A 17,769-nucleotide genomic window follows, 5' to 3' on the forward strand; every position below is an offset into this window, starting at 1 on the left:
TACCGAGTAGAAAAAGTAACAAGTTACCGTTACTAGTCATCGATTTTACAATATTACCGCTACTTGAGAAAGTAACTTTTTTAAAATCGACGATCATTAATTACAGCGGACGGGTGTCTAGAGGCTTTCTAGTCTCAAGTGCTATGAGTAACTTGTGTCCAATCGAATCATGTGCAAAGTAACGATAAAAATAACTGTAAAATTCGTTATCAAAAAAATGTAACTACGTTACCGTTATAGTTACCAAAAAAAAATAACGTATATTAGGCACACTCAGAGGGCGTAAGTATGTTATATATTGAAAATGAAAATCTGAAATATCTATCTCGATCAAGTTCGGCCGTCGCTCTAGCATTCCCTTAAGTACACTGAGAAAAAAATTTATAAATTTTGCTAATTGTAAGTATTTTTTTTATTAGTCTTAGCAGAGAATCTACGGTAAATAAATATCTAATAGACATATAAAAAAATAATAATAGTTAAATCAAATTAATAATACTTGTATCTAGTAAATATATGTTCACATTTAACAAATATTCCACTAAGAAACTATTCAAAAAAATATTTATTAGAATTTAGTAAATTTTTTTCTTCAGTGTAATGTCTGAAGATGCTAATGCGGTTATCTAATTGGTTCATGACATCTTAAGATTATACTTAATGAGACTTAAATATAAGAATCAATTATGAATATCGGTAAGAATAACAATTTCAATTTATCAGAAACCATGCATTTCAGTATATTCGATTTCTGATATTCGATTTCCGAAATTGTTTCCTCATTCCTTATTTCTAATTTCTTATTATTTTTAATGTGTCTGCACCCTGAGCCGTCAATCAAGCTTTTCTGTAATATAACGGTACCACCCAAGTAACGCTTATAAAGCGTACATAATCATTTTGTTAATGCTGTGCATGAGCTTTTATGCCACTTGGACAATTAGAATACCAAAGATATACATCTTGATTACAATAAATATAATCTGCGTTGATATACCATAAGTAAATATTCCCTTACCTTTCTTTTACAGGTATTTCTTTCTCTCTCAACGAAATATTTCTTTCGTAGCCTACAAACTTAAAAATTATTGAGTGTCTGACACTTAATCAATGTCAGAATTTCGGCATATAAAACATTAGAACTCTTATTGAGTGAGAGAGAGAGAGAGAGAGAGAGAGAGAGAGAGAGAGACGGGGGGGAGAGAGAGAGTAAGTTATTTCTTGCGTGCAACGAAATATTCATTTAAAAGTATATTCTTATTCATTCAAGAACATCAAGTATCTCTTTGTCACGATATGATTTATTCTATTCAACAAAATATTTCATCGAAATTTCGATTAAACATTTTGTCGAATAGAATAAATCATGTCACTTCAAGACACATTTATTTATTCAAGAGAACATTAGGTTCCTTATTGCGATTATTGTTATGACAACGATATGATTTATTCCATTCAAATAAATAATTCAATAAACGTATTTATTTATTCAAGAGAACATTAGGTTCCTTATTGCAATTAAGTGATTTATCAGGTTTCTTATTGCAATGTAATGATTTCTTCCATTCAATAATATATTTATTTGAAAGTATTTTTATTTATTCAAGAATGTCAAATTTCTTATTGCAAAAGAATGATTTCTTTTGTTCAATAAAATATTGATTTAAGGGAATCCTAAATCAACAGGAATTACCGACAATTGCAGATTGCCAATTTCTTCGAATTGACTTTATAGATCATCAAATCCTTTTGTACAATAAAAATACGCACAAAAAAAAATACCGACCACACTAAATTTAACGAAAAAATCGGGGAAAAAATTAAAACTTTATTTTAGCTCTCACAGCTGTCACCTCAGGTTATAATTTCCTTAATGCAAAAATTCTGTAAGTCGTACGTATCAATGATATCTTTTCTGGAAGCGTATGACATGCACAAACAATTCTGAGTTTGCGAAATTGTGATTGAAAGCCTAACAAAAAAGATTTTCCAAAATTAAAGTCGTATATTTTTTCCTCTTTTACAGATTCAAAAATTCCTTTTCATGATTAAAGTATACATATTGATATGTATCTGTGAGGTGGAATTTATTCCGAGAACGCCAAACAATTTCGAAATTGAAATTTTAAGAAAAATTTTTTGTCGTTCTCATAAACTTCACCTCACAGATATTTATTAATGCGTATACTTTAATCCTGGAAAAGGATTTTCGAATCTGTAAAAGAGGAAAAAAATAATTATTAGTTAAACAAAAATTATTAATCGGTAATACAGACGGCTTTAGGATCATTTTCAGATTCAAGAAATTCAGATTCGTTACTACAAATAAATTACTTATTTTATTTCAATAATTGTATTGTTCATGTCATGAAATTATTATTTATAGTAACGAAATCAAAACGTACGAAATGATTTACTCAAAGTAATGAAATATTTATTGATGAGAATACATAATTTATTACTTATTTATAAAATAAATGTTTGCTTGTATCAAAGAAATTCGTGCCAAGAAAATGCATTTTCTTGTTTCAACAACATTTTTTTCTCAGTATATATATGTACAAATATAATAACCTTTTCAGGCATTAGTCATTACTTATTCCTGTAAAATAAAATTATAAACGGTCTGATACAGTATCATTTTTCTTTTATTTATCATTTTAAAACTGTATTCATATGTGAAAGATTTTGTTTATATATACATAATAAATGATGTAAACATTATATGATAAGCTATCCATCTTTAGTATACACATGATTGAAAAAAATTTATATATGTGTTAATATATGCAACAACATTGTTGTAACTATGAAAGAGAGTTCACTTTCCATTCATTTACTTTCTCTAATGACCATCTGTCGCTTGATTCCTTGGATTTTCTCTCGTATAAACACGTACAGTCATCACAAAATTAGAATATATTTAGCGCATTGTCACGAAAACATACAAGATTTATTATAATAGATTTATTAGAAATTTATAGGTTGATTGCATAATTTGAAGTTAATCGCATGATGAATAAGAAAATTTTAATATTTTTATTAATTTGTTCATTTATTCATTTGATACTATTTTTAAAAATCCAAAGCCGAGATCAAAACGTCTCGTAATTTTGTTATTTAAGTATATATATATATATATATATATATATATATATATATATATAATTTATTGTTACACACGAACAACCATTGTTAGCTTTTTAATTGATTCATTACTTATTTCAGTGGAGACTTTATCTTACATAGTATTATAGTTTCATATTCATTTCTAAAGATTTTTTTTTATCAAATCTTTTCAGAAATGCAGGTATTTTATAGATATAAAAAAATTTACTTATGTCATGATATTTCATAGTTGACAAAATAATGCGTCAGAATATTTTTTTGCTCAAAAATCTAAATCGAGAAAAGCGAACGATTTAATCAACAAATAATTGCATGATCGTCAAACTGTTAATTCTATTCAATACTATTACATTGTATTCGATCAACATGAGATAAGTAGTTCATTTTTTCGTAACCATGATCATTTAAGCGTTTATTTTTTCCAATTAACAGTTTATTGACAGTCATTCATTTTGTGATGAACACTTTTTACATCTTATTTTCTCAATTATTTTTGAGAATACGAACATTTCAGTTACGAATAGATAATAATAGTATACATCTTATACAAATTCCTTAAAGCAAAAATTACATGCATGTAATTTATAAACTATATATCGCTACTTATCGATTGTTTTAAAAATAAAATCTGTTTTATGATGTAAATCAGTTATTATGGAGCTAATTGTGAGTAGCAATGTATCATTAATCAATCTGTACTATTTGAACGGTCGAAAGCGTAAAATAGACTTTACTTTTCTTTTTGAAAATCTTTCATCATCTTTCTTGTGAATATCGGAATACACAAATATCATGAACAATTCGCAAAATGCAACTATTTCTCACTACTTATTCTTCACTTCTTTACGATTTTGCATTAATTATATTTAATGAAATTGAATAAAGACAATAAAAATATCACCAAAAAAAAAATATTTACAAGAATAAAATAACACTTACAAGAGAAGGTTCACAACTGTCCGAAATAAATTTTCTCCATGAAATATGTTGTTAAACACGAAAATCTAAGCGACACGTATTTTTTTATATCTATTAACTCATGTATATATATATCAATATATATATGAAGTATATTTAAATTGTTAGAAAATCTCGTGTCTGAATCGTCGTGTATAATGAGATATAAGAAATAACCTTCTAAATTACGTATCACATATCAGAGTCGTGACATATTTTTCAGAGAAAAGATATGTTTCTTGGAATAGATGATAGGAATAACTATGCGGTGTAATATAAGTTCAAATATACATTCAAGATAATTATAATAAATGGACAGTATAAGAATATTCACGTAGCAGTCTTACGTTCAGTCAGTGCAGTCGTTCTGTCACAATCATATCTATACAATTTGTTAAATTGTTTTTATATTACGATACAAAGCAAAGTTTAACATTTTTAGACATGATTATCAATCCACTTAATGTTGTTAGACTTTTATTAGCATCTATAAGTTCAGTATATCTAACAGAAATATCAAAGAGTCATTGAAGCAGAAAAGAACATATATAAAAATTATTGTTGGATAGCATTTTTCACTATAATGAGTTGAAAAATAACAGAAGAAATTTATCTCGATTATCAAGAACCGTATAAACTACATAATACTGAAATAATTGAAGATGATGAAGAAGCATGGAGTGAAGATAATTTAAATTCTCATCCTCAATGTTCAAATGATGACGCAGACTTTGACAGTTCTTATAAAAGACAAGGTGTTGAATATTGGCAGAATTGGAATATTAATGAAAAAAATAACAACAAAAGGAGTCGTCCGCTAAAATCAATGCAAAATAAATTTAGAAGAGTTTCATCTGAACGTCAATTAAGACAATGGGAAGAACAATGACATTCAAATGAAATCGTATAGAAAAAATATCTTACATCTTCAAATTTACACGTGATAAATTTACTACAGCTATTGAATCAGAATTCATAGTTCATGATATCGATTTACAAAGATGGGCTTTACAAGCTTTCAAGAAGAAATAGGAAATTTAAATCCTATATTTAAAGCATCTCACAGTTGGATAATAAGATTTAAAAAATCCCACTGAATTGTTTCGAGAAAAATTACAAAATTTGTAACTAGAAGATTCCATTAATTTGCAAAATACAGCTGATGATTTTCTGAAAACAGTGAAACCACTTGTCGAACAGTTTGGATTTGAAAATGTTTTAATTCTGTGGTTTCCAATTGAAAATTCATTCTGGAAGATCATTGTCTAACCAAGGAATGAAGAAAGTAGAGTGTGTTGTGCAATTTATATCAACAATACGATCATACACTACACAATCAATAATATCGTGTAATGGAAATTTGCTTTATTTACTGTATTAAAAGATACTAATGGTATATTTGGACCAAGAATACAAGAAATCTTATTTATATCAATATATGTTATTTAAAAGCATCTAAATCTGGTAAAATAACTTCAGATAATTAAATAAATTTCCTTTCACAAGATTTTTAGATACTGTTTTACTATTAAAAAGTAAATATAAATTTGCGAAATAGTATAATGAAAATTATAATCTCTGTCATTTCTATGTGATATATTTTATATTTTACTTAAGAATCTCATAACAGTCGTAAAATAGTTATTTAATAACATTTATATTTATATTTCTTATAGATCATTTTAAAAAATTAAATATATTTTATATACATATATATATATATATATATATATTAAATATAGTTATTAAATGTATATTTTCTAACAATTCAATGCATTTTTAAATGTAACAATTTTTTAAAAATTTATTTTTTAAAGATTCAATCTTATACAATAATTTTATTATAAAAGAATAAGATTTGGAATAAAATTATTTTTAATTCTTATTCATAGAAGAAATTAATAGGTCAATTCTAAGCAGAATCGTAAGAATCGTAACTTGTTCTCGTAAAATTCGTAAGACCTTATAACCAGTATTCTAATTATATAATATATGTATGTATCATAAGACGTAAGATTCGTAAATATTTACGATTTCTTGTAAATCTTATGGCTAGTAAAAAGTTGTCTATAAAAATATCATATAAAGATATAAACACTTTAAAATTCTTAATTAAATCTTACGAGAATATGTTACGAACTTTACAATTTTGTTTAGAATTTAGGCATAAATATTAAAGAAATAATAACAAGGTTAATATGTATATATATCTAAAAAATATTATATTAGGTGTTGGAATTAATTCGTAGCGTTTTTAATGAAAGAATGTTATTTATTTCACATGAGCATTAAAAAATACATTAATGAAAGTACTTCCCATCACTTGTAAAACGCTACGAATTAATTCCAACACCTAATATATTTAGAAAATTTAAATACATATACATACATATATATATATATTGTATATGAAATCATTATTTTAAATACATATATAATAAAGCATATAGAAAACTATATAAATTTTACTTAAACATCTTTTCAAGTTTTCATATTTTGTTTCGACGACAATTACTTACACATATGAGCATAGATCACGTATATACAGAAGCGTTAATAATTAATTCTCAAAAATGATATGTTGTAATATAACTTTATTACACATGATTGAATTCATAAAAAAAAAATTTTTAATTTGGTAAAAAAAATATTTGAAAATTTAAGAAAATTATGGGAGTATTTTGTTAAACAAAAAAATAAACAAAATTTTTTTTATCTATAACTTTAAAGTACTTTTGAAATCGTACAACATATCTTATGGAGAATCAAATTGGTTCCGGTCAGCTGTGAACCTTCCCTTGTTAGTCAATTCCGACTAACAATTCCTTTTCATTTATCTGTTTTATTATTAGTGTTCAATTTTTGTACATTATTTTCACTTATAATGTCTGTAATAATATAACTTATATTCAGGCAAGTATCTCGAATGTTCTACATTCGGTCTGAATAATAAGCTATCCTTGAGCTTACTTTATGATATTATTATATTAAAAAACTTACTTTCTTACACATATGTATATGTAGTTGTTTCATTAATGATGGTTCTAACTGATAACAATAAATGTATGCATGCACAAATATGTTTGTCCTTAAAAAGAACTTTAAAGTTACCGATATTAAAATATTTACAGGATGCGTCACCAAAATCCGGACAAATTTCAATTTAAATTTTCCGCTATATTGTGCCTCCGTCAGAGGTTGTTGTTGACATCCGAGAAAACCTGATGCTTCTAGTAAACAGTCTCATATTCTCAAAATGGCCACAATATTGAAACCAAGTGCGGAGTATAATCGAAGAGCCGCAATCATTGAAGCGCTGGGCACTCAGTAACGGAAATAATTCAGTTCTTTGGATACCAGATCAACCGTTTATGATGTTGTGACAAAATATACGACTTTAGAACAGTCCAACGAAGGTTCCAGCGAGGAAGAGTCACTCGAAAGAATGCACCGCGAGGATCCCCGCAATTGAAAGAGCTTAAGCGCTGATTTCGAATGATTCAGGACAATCGTTGCGCGTTGTGATGGATGTAGTAAAGCCATGGATAGAAACTGTGGAAGGCCATATGTTTTTCAGTAGGACGGTTCATACGAGTCATTTGATATTCAAAATTGGCTCTCAGATAACGTCGATATATTTTGGTCCAAGGAATTCTGGACTCCAGTATTTAACAGCCTAGATTTAAATCCCTTGGACTATTACTCCATACTACGTATGGAGCGTAGTTGAAAGGGGCACAAACAAGTCTCATTCCAATATGACGTCATTAAGGACCGCTATTGAGACAGCATTCGTCGGAATGGACAGCGCTACATTACAGCGTGCGTGTGAACGCTTCAGACCGAGAATGAGGCCGTCATTCAAGCTAATGGGGGATATATCGAATAATTGTGCTCTAGGGATCCCCCAAGTGCCATGTAAAAGGATTTTTTGTAATATTTAATTTTTCATTAAAAACATTTTGTTTAAAGAAATTGTTCGATTTGTTCGGGGATTTTGGTGACGCACTCTGTATATGAAGTATAACTTATAAAATATAATTTACACATATAACGGAATCGATTTAGAATTATTTAACTGATAAATTGGAAGATGAATTTGTTGTACTCTCTCTGTGTATCTGTAAAATTTATGAATCAAAGTTTGTACTTTGAGAAGAGTATGATTTTCATTATACTTCTCTTATATAATGAATTAGAACCATTCAAGAAACAAAAATAATCATCTTTGATATACAGTGTCCGGCCGAATAACATGTAAAAGCGAGTACGACGTGATTATAAAAAGTAAAAATATATATATAAAATAAAATTTTTCGATTTTTTGCTTAGTTTTCGAGAAAATTGAGTTTGAAAATCCGCTGCGTACGTATATACCTGCGATCTATATAAGACGCAGGATGCTTGTCGTAGGTCGCAAGTGAAACATATTTTAGGTTATAATAGATCGCAAACCGCAATACGTAGGACGCAAGATGCAGGACGCGAAAGTTGAAGTTCACCCAAACTTTCTGCGTCCTGCGTTTTGGACCCCTACAATTATATTATAATTAAAATACATTAGTTTCTAGTATTGCGGGCTTTATTACGGCTAACAATAAACTACGGTTCGTCCAGCGATGTCTAACGCGTATAGTATTTATAAACAATGTTTACATGGAATTTAAAAGCTATTTAAGAAAAAACACAAAAAAAATTTTTAGTAAACATAATTTTATTTTGTCAATGACAGTATTGCTGGAGCTGCTGTCCTCGTTGTCAGATAGATAACTGTGCCCGCCTAATTACCTATGCCTGAACCTTCGGCAACATATTTTGGTTTATTAATTGCTCGAATGCGTGATTAGTTGCGTGATTAATCGCACGACAAACCATAGCCATAACAGAATACGTACACAACGAATTTTCAAACTCGATTTTCTCGAAAACTAAGCAGAAAAATAAAAGATTTTATTCTATATATTTTTTTTTAATTTTTTGATAAGGAATACATCGTGCTCGCTTTTACATGTTATTCAGCTGGATCCTGTATATGTATGTACATTCAGAATATTCCGGAAAATCGCCCGCTTCGGAAAGAAATTTGGGACGCAAAAAGAAAGAAAAAAAACTATATAAACATAGGATTATGATAACTGTGGTCCCTTAAAATAAAAGTGATTTTGTGAAGCATTTTTAGCGAAAAATACAGGAAAAATAATAAAAAAATTCTCTAACCAATAGATATCAAAATAACTAACAATTACAAATCAAAAAAATTTTATCAAGGTCAATGTCTTAAATAACTTCCTAAAGATTTTAGTCGATAATTATTGTTTATTAAAAAGTTATTATCAAATTGATCATAAAATTGAATCGTGATTATCAAATTAAATATTATTATACAATTTTTTACTATTTTTCTCATGTTGCTTACTATTAAAATGTTTTCAAAAATTTTATTTTGAGAGGTCACAATTATCGTAATCGCCCTGGAAATAAGTCATTTCTGAGTTATAACAACTTTTATGTTTAACAAATTGTAATTTATTTTTCATAATCACAATCATAATATTTATTTCATAGTGTTTTAACATAAATAATTACATTTCAGATTACTTTGGCGTTATCAAGGATGCACCACGTGGAGGCATAGATATCTCTTTTTTTTATTTTTTTTAATTATTGAGTTTAGGGGCCTTACTTCCGCGATATTGATAAAATTAGTCTCCATCGACGCGTTTTTGCATAAAATGAACGAATCCGACAAAAAATGTGTCACTCTGTCACGAACCGAGATATTAATTATAAAAGTAAACAAATATTCAATTATTCAGGTTAGGAAAGTTGTCGGTGGTATAAAGGGACAATGAGACCATGTAAGTGAAAATTTTTTGTTTCAATTACTCAAATTCTCAGTATCAAAAACAAATTTTCTGCTTAAAAATATTCTTTGCTTTAAAAAAAATGGTAATTATTTAGAATACCGATCCCTTCTAGAATCTTAATAAAAATGTACTCATTTGACACGTTTTCATTCAAAATGAAAAAATCTGGCAAAAAATGCGGCGGTCGGCCTGACCATGAATCGAGTAATTAAGTATTAAATTTCGAAACTTTAGAAGGTAAGATATTTGTCATCCCGACTCGATACAGCTCTATGTATATGTTTTGCATTAATTACAAATTCACTGCTTTAAAAACACTAATTCACTGTTTTAAAAACACTAATTCATTGCTTTAAAAACACAAATTCACTGCTTTAAAAACACAAATTCACTGCTTTAAAAACACAATTACTTTTAAGCAAATTTACTTTTAAATTCTTTGCATTAGCAGTGAATTTGTGTTTTTAAAGCAGTGAATTTGTGTTTGTAAAGCAGTGTGAATTTATGTTTTAAAGCAGAGGATTTATATTTATAATGCAAAGAATTTGTGTAATCCTCTATGCCATTGATGTGACAGACAATCTTTCCTAACCTGAATATCTGTCAACTTCAACAATGAATATCTCAATTCGCAGAACAGAGCGATACTTTTTTTGCTAGATTTGTTCATTTCACGCAAAAACGAATCGAATAAGACTAATTTTATCAAGATCGGAGGTGAGGCCTCTAAACTCAAGAATTATCCTTATTGTTTTTAAATCTTTTTTACTTTACTAGACGGATATGCCAAGCTGACTGTGCCTTCACGTGGTACATCTTGGTTAACGCCAAAATAACTCGAAATGTAATTATGTATGTTAAAACATTATGAATTGATAAATTAGGATTGGGATTATGAAAAATAAATTATTTGGTGTTGGAATTAATTCGTAGCGTTTTTTTAATGAAAGAATGTTATTTATTTCACATGAGCATTAAAAAATACATTAATGAAAGTACTTCCCATCACTTGTAAAACGCTACGAATTAATTCCAACACCTAATATAATACAATTTTTTTAACATAAAAGTGGTTATAATTCGGAAACTTATTTCCGAATCTATGTTTATACATGGCATAAAGACAAATGTTCACGCGCGTGCTATACGCATGCAACCAATCAAAATTGTCAGTGTGACGTCACAGAGATAAATTTAAAACTACTGTTTCCAAATAACTTATGTTGGCAGCATGTTAGTCGGATATATCATTTAGATTTCAAATTTATAGGAAAAATCGGTTTTAAAATAATATTTTGTAAACTAATAATTATCTTGTAACTTAACTAATATGTACTTTGCATGTTGCATCGAAGTGTAAAAGTATTGGGAACATATCATAACTGAATACGAGCAAAATTATATATAGTTTACTTTGTTATATTTATACATTTACAAGAAATACAATAGAAAATCTTACCTTGATTGTTTCTTACTTTGTTTTTTACGTGCTGCAACCCACTTAACTGCGATCATAAAATCATTCGGAAAACGAAAAATCAACGAAAAATATTTTACGCTGTTCCCATTAAACAATTTTGTTTTTCCAAAAATAATTGCCATAACTTTTCACGGAATAAGATATTGCATATGTAATATCCATAATTAAAGAGGAAAAGAGACAATTACGTTTTTACTGAAATTACGTTTCTCCGGACACAAATATCAGGAGCTACCATGTTCAATCGTCGAACTATTCGACGATCTGATTGGCTCTGACAATGAATATGATATCACACTTTAACTGTGCAGTTACTATACGAAATAAATATACCCTTGTCTTTATATCATATGTTTATATAATTTTTTTCCTTCTTTTTGGATCCCGAATTATTTCCCAAAATATTGCGGATGATTTTCTGGACACACCGTATATACAAGGTGTTTGATAAGTAATGACCTAACTATCATGTAGATAGAGCGGATTAAGCTGAGTTGAAAATCCTCGATCATTTTGCAATTTTCGCAATAATTACCAAGATATCAATTATTAAAAATCACCAAATATAGATTTTCAATAATTTTTTACTCAGTATTCAACTTTACAAAATTCACTATCCAACTTTACAAAAAAAAAAACAGCAAAATAGAAATTGTTTATTTTCTTCTTATAAAACTCTAAGAGTTTTTTCAGAATTTTAATGTACTTTTTAGTATATATATATATATATATATATATATATATATATATATATATATATTGGCAACTTTTTTTTATTGGCAAATATTTTTATCAACATGAGAAAATCAGGTATTAAAAAATTCTGAAAAAATGCTCAAAATTCTATGGAAAGAAAATAAATAATTTTTGTTTCTTGTCATTTTTTTGTAAAGTTGATGGTACTCGAGCAAAAAATGATTGAAAACCAATTCACTGATTTTTAGTAATTAATATCTTGTTAACTATTATGAAAATTGTAAAATGATAGAGGACTTTTCGACTCATAAGGAAGGTTAGACAACTCAAAAATTCAGAAAATTCTGAAACACTATGTGTAAATAGAGTAGTTTATTCGTAATACGAAACTATTTTTTGTTTGTGCGGAATTACTATTGATATAATATCTTTTCTTTTTCAAGTTTTCATATTGCAACTGGCTGCTCTATCAAAAGTCAAAATTAAGTCAACGATATTTTATAAAAATAATAATTTCTTTATTCATACTTTGATTTTAATTCTGAAGTATTTTGTACATTCCTTTATGTATATTATAAAAATATTTGACTGATTTTAAGTTTGACACACTGTTATTATTACTGTTACTATTGTTGTTGTTGTTGTTGTTGTTGTTGTTATTATATTAAAGCTCATATTTTAATAGTTGCTGCTGTACTGATATTGTGTTGATGGATTGTATTTGCCATTCACGCTATCTCGCGCAACCAACGCAAGTATGAGACGAATATCTACGCGCGTATACATAAACGTTTTCGTTCATATTTGAAAAATGGTTTTTCGGAACATAACTACAATATACATCGTTATTTTCAGCGTCAAATGTTCTTTAATTTGTATTATATAAAAATTAAAAATATTTTTTAAATAGGGGTGAGGGTATAAAATAAATAAATAATTAAAAAAAAATTTTTTTTATATTAGTTTTAAAGTACTCTTGAAACGATTTAACAGAGTTTGGTCTTATTTCAAATAAATTTATTTAAAATATACATTTTAAATAAAAATAAATTTAACAGTTATTTAGTATTTATTATTTAAAATAACTTCTTTTCACCTATTTCTTATTTATAATATTTTATTTTTGGGATTTATTTTATATTTTTTATTTTAAATAAATTGCATGAGTGTTGTGTTACCATCGGTAAAAGTGACAGTGAGTAATTAAATTATAGTATATTTATGATGAAGTATTGTACGTGTGGAATATGAGATATACCCACATATGATCCATGTTGATTTTCCATCTGGTTCGTGAAGGGTTAATACTATTAAGTACCAATTATAGGCTGTAGCTATAAAAAAAATTGAAACATATTTAGAAATGTACTCGCATGCGTGCGAATTCAAATAAACAAAATCATCAAAATATTTTTTATTTAAATACTATTTGAAATGTTTATTTAAAATATTATATTTGTTATTTTATATTTTAAGTAAGTTTTCGAAATCTATTTTTTATTTAAAGCCTTCAAAAACTTATTTAAAATAAAAAAACAAGTTATTTTTATATTTTAAATAAAAGTTATTCTATATTTTAAATAAATATATAAATATATTTTGGGGTCTTATTCCTTATTTTATATTTTAAATAATTTCTTGTGACCTATTCTTTATTTAATATTTTAAATAAGTTTTTGAAACCTATTTTATATTTTTTATTTCAAATAAGTCGTATCAGTGATTTTACCAAGCCCTATTTTCATTCAGAACATTTTTTCGTATCTCTTATACAATAGTTTCGACGATATTCGTATACAAATATAGGTATATATACCGGGTGTCTCAGACCATTCGGTATCAGATATCCGGTACATATAGGGTCCGCTCGTATAATATGTAAAAGCGAACAAAACGTGATTTCTTATAAAAAAGAATAAAAAATGTATATAAAATAAAATATTTCGATTGTCTGCTTTCGTAGAATCTGTTAGTTTTCGAGAAAATCAGATTTGAAAATCAATTGCGTATGTATACTGTTACGGCTAAGCTATGGTTTGTCGAGTGATTTATCATGCAACTAATCACACATTCGAGCAATTAAAAAACCAAAATACGTTGCCGAAGGTTCAAGCATCGATAATTAGGCGATACAGTTATATATCTAACAACGAGAACAACAGCGCTCCAGCAATATTGTAATTGGTAAAATAAAATAATGATCACTAAAAATTTTCTTTGTTTTTCCTAAAACCTAATAGCTTCTAGATTCCGTATAAACATTATTTATAAACATTATACGCGTTATGTCGCTTGATAAACCGTAGCTTATTGTTAGCCGTAACATCATACGTACGTAGCGGATTTTCAAACTCGATTTTCTCGAAAACTAAACAGAAAATCGGAAAACTTTATTTTATATGTTTTTTTTTTACTTTTTTATAAGAAATTACGTCGTGCCTACTTTTGCATGTTATTTGGCCAAATACAGGATGTCCCGAAATCTCGCTCTATCTACACAAGAGTGCTTGGTAAAAAGTTTCGGGACACCTTGTATATATACTATATATATATATATATATATATATGTGTGTGTGTGTGTGTGTGTGTACAGTATGTATATACATATATACACATGTACATACACATATATATAAGCAGTGTGTGTGTGTGTATGTGTGTGCGCGCGCACGCGCGTGTATATATATATATATATATACACACATATACACATAATATATATACATATACATATATATAAATAAATGCAGGTGAGTGTCATCTTCAGAATAGCACGTGAACAATTAATCTAAACAGAATATTTCTCCATATGTTCTTGTATCCATATATATATATATATATATATATATATATATATATATATATATATAAATAATATCTATATTTAAACATATTAAACGATATAATAAGTGCTCTGTAAAAAAAAACTAATCAAAGGCTAATAATGTTCAAAGTCGATTTTCTGTAAAAAATAAATGATTGATGAGAGGAAAGGCTGGTTCTCCTAAAAGCATACTTTGGAAGATAAAACTTGCTCAACTGGCTTCTTGACTGCGATGGTATTTATAATGAAACATGACAAATCTTTCTCTCTTTCTCTCTCTTTCTCTCTCCCTCCTCTTCTCTCTCTCTTTCTCTCTCTCTCTCCCACTTTCTATTTCTTTCTCCCTTTCTGTTTCCTATAGATCCATTCGCCATCATTCTCTCTTTCTTCTCCCTCCTCTCTCACCAACACTGTTAGAGCTCGTTATCTAGGCCAACAGATGCAGGTATTATTCACACGATGCCGAGTATTTCTAAAACAAACTTGAATCCGGAGCGATAAATAAACGGGCCGTATTTAATGTTATCGTTTGAAGATCACATAAAATATCTCTCTGTCACGATTATGACAAGAAGAAGATATTTTCTTTAATCTTTTGTTTCTTTCTTCACTGAAGGAGATTTTTCTGACTGTAAATTATTAGTTACCTAAACAGCTTTTTTCTTTTAATTTATTCAAAGTTAGTATTAAACTGAATATTCTTCTTTTATAATTATATTTTACTAAATTATATTTCCATTGTATCGACGATATTGAATGACTGTCTTTATGAAACTGATATAAATTTATGATTGAAATTTATATAAAATGTATGTGACAAATTTGTAATGTTCTTTCTTTTCAATTATTTGTCCTAATTGAATATTAAATCTTTCCACAATCTGTTTATAAAGCGCTTATCTGTCATATGTACATACAATATACACACACACACACACACACACACATATATATATATATATATATATATATATGTATATAGGCTGCGTTTTGTTTGAGCGCTTTAGCGTTTCAGCGCTTCCATCCTTGTTTTATATCAAGTGAACAATAGAGACAGAATGATGATTATAAACGCTTAAAGTGCATGAATGTTCAAACCGAACACAGCCACAGAGTAATCTTTATTTATCTATCTTTTCTATCTTACCTTTGCAACGTGAACTATGTTTTTCTTCATGCTATTGGTAATCTTGTCTGGCACAAAACTCAAATATCTATTAATTACAAAGAGTTAAAATTAATTGATTCTTTATCACGAGAAAAATTGAATTTCTGTCAATTGCAAAATTTATATTAAATTGCTAATGCTTTTAAAGTCAATACCTAATAAATCAACGACATCGATACACATTATATGTTCTCAAGTTTTATATAGCTGAAATAAAAATATTTTAAAAAACATATTCATAAACTCGCGATAAATATAAATATAGTATATAGACTTGTAAATTGTAGGCTAAATGGATTATGCCTTACAATGTACTAGTAATATCGAAACACATTTGCTCTTGTACTTTGAAACTTAATGGATGTGTTTACACACTCCTCGAACACATGTTGGCTTAATCGACGTAAACGATCACGCTACTAGCAGGTATTCGAATTGAAGACTTTTCATGAAAGCCACAGTACGACATGCTATGGGGTACTCATACACGATGAGTTAATATAAATATTAACAATAATTCATAACATTGCACTAATTTAAGGGCTTCTTTATCCATTCATTATCTAGATGCACATTCCAAATATCGTACGCTTTATTTGTCGATTATTCGAGCATAAGTCTAAAATAAACATAGAAACCGAAAAACGGTTTTTAAATTTGGAACAAATTGCTTTATAACGCATGACATACAATTCCCTCATTATGATATGGTTTTTATCATTAAACAATGAATAGAACTTGTTCTTCTCATTATTGCGTCTGTTTTCGTTGCTTCACGTACATTCAATTATCGCAACTCAAAGTTGGCTCCGCGTTACATCGTAAAATCACGACGTTAATAAGCGGAGCATTTAGTCTGTAGATGGAAAACGTGCTATTCAAAGAGATTACAAACAGCCATCTGCCTCACCCTTTCGAGGCGCTCGCCCCCTGTTAGCCCCTCTGCAACTACCCTATGTACTCCCTTCCTCTTCCCTCCCTCTCACTACTGCCAGATACCTCTCAGTCAGCTACCATATATTCTCGCAGCTCGCAGTCTCGCTTATAGAATTCTTTTCCTCTCCTTCCCCCTCCGCACCGCACCGCACCGCACCGCACCGCTCCGCACCGCACCGCTCCGCACCGCACCGCTCCGCACCGCACCGCACCGCACCGAACGCCGTGCAATCTCACCAACCAACACACGCGTAGCGTAGTAATACCGTCCTCCCCTATCGCGGTACCCCACCATCGCCACCCATTGCAGCAAACCAATATACCCGGAATCACATTGCCGCGTCGACCACCGCGAGGAGTGTTCGTCGCCTGCCACGCTCAGCCACGCTGTCATTCATCGTTTTCGGAACGCGTTGTTTTACGAACGAAATACGTATTGTAATCGAAAAGGTGTCGCACCGCGTGCTCCTATTACCTAACCTCGCGGTCTCTTCGCGCTGTCTGTCGTTCAGTAGTGAGTGATTTATTCGCCAAGTGTAGTGATCGTGTATATTCGTGTGAAGCGAGTGTCAACACAAAGAGATTCTAATTACAGGTACATTAACTCTTCAAGTGTTTCTCTAATCGCATTCTTTACGATTCGATCTGTAGATTGATGTAGCGAGCGTACGTACAGAGTTACGCTACATTGCATGCTGGATTTTGTGCCGGT

The 17,769-nt window shown here is 29.0% G+C and overlaps 1 protein-coding gene, 1 long non-coding RNA gene and 1 pseudogene across 2 annotated transcripts in view; 2 read left to right on the forward strand and 1 right to left on the reverse strand.

The window, feature by feature from the left end:
* The first annotated feature begins 4,530 nt into the window (after nucleotides 1–4,530).
* On the forward strand, nucleotides 4,531–5,522 carry LOC147909675 (uncharacterized; annotated as a pseudogene).
* A 9,527-nt stretch (nucleotides 5,523–15,049) lies between these two features.
* On the reverse strand, nucleotides 15,050–17,163 carry LOC147909676 (uncharacterized). Its single transcript, XR_015545105.1, has 3 exons — nucleotides 16,277–17,163; nucleotides 16,101–16,167; nucleotides 15,050–15,435 (listed from the first exon to the last, which is right to left on the reverse strand). It is a non-coding gene; the product is annotated as an uncharacterized LOC147909676 (long non-coding RNA).
* Nucleotides 17,164–17,366: 203 nt separating this feature from the next.
* LOC105145005 (uncharacterized) overlaps nucleotides 17,367–17,769 on the forward strand; it is a 253,216-nt gene continuing 252,813 nt past the window's right edge. The window contains exons 1-2 of the mRNA XM_087406192.1: nucleotides 17,367–17,571; nucleotides 17,653–17,767. Coding sequence (XP_087262318.1) covers nucleotides 17,750–17,767 — 18 coding nt within the window. The 5' untranslated portion in view covers nucleotides 17,367–17,571; nucleotides 17,653–17,749. The remainder of the gene's footprint in view (nucleotides 17,572–17,652; nucleotides 17,768–17,769) is intronic.

Source organism: Acromyrmex echinatior, chromosome 5 (genome assembly GCF_024713525.1).
Source record: "Acromyrmex echinatior isolate Ae372 chromosome 5, ASM2471352v2, whole genome shotgun sequence".
NCBI classification, from domain to species: domain Eukaryota; kingdom Metazoa; phylum Arthropoda; class Insecta; order Hymenoptera; family Formicidae; genus Acromyrmex; species Acromyrmex echinatior.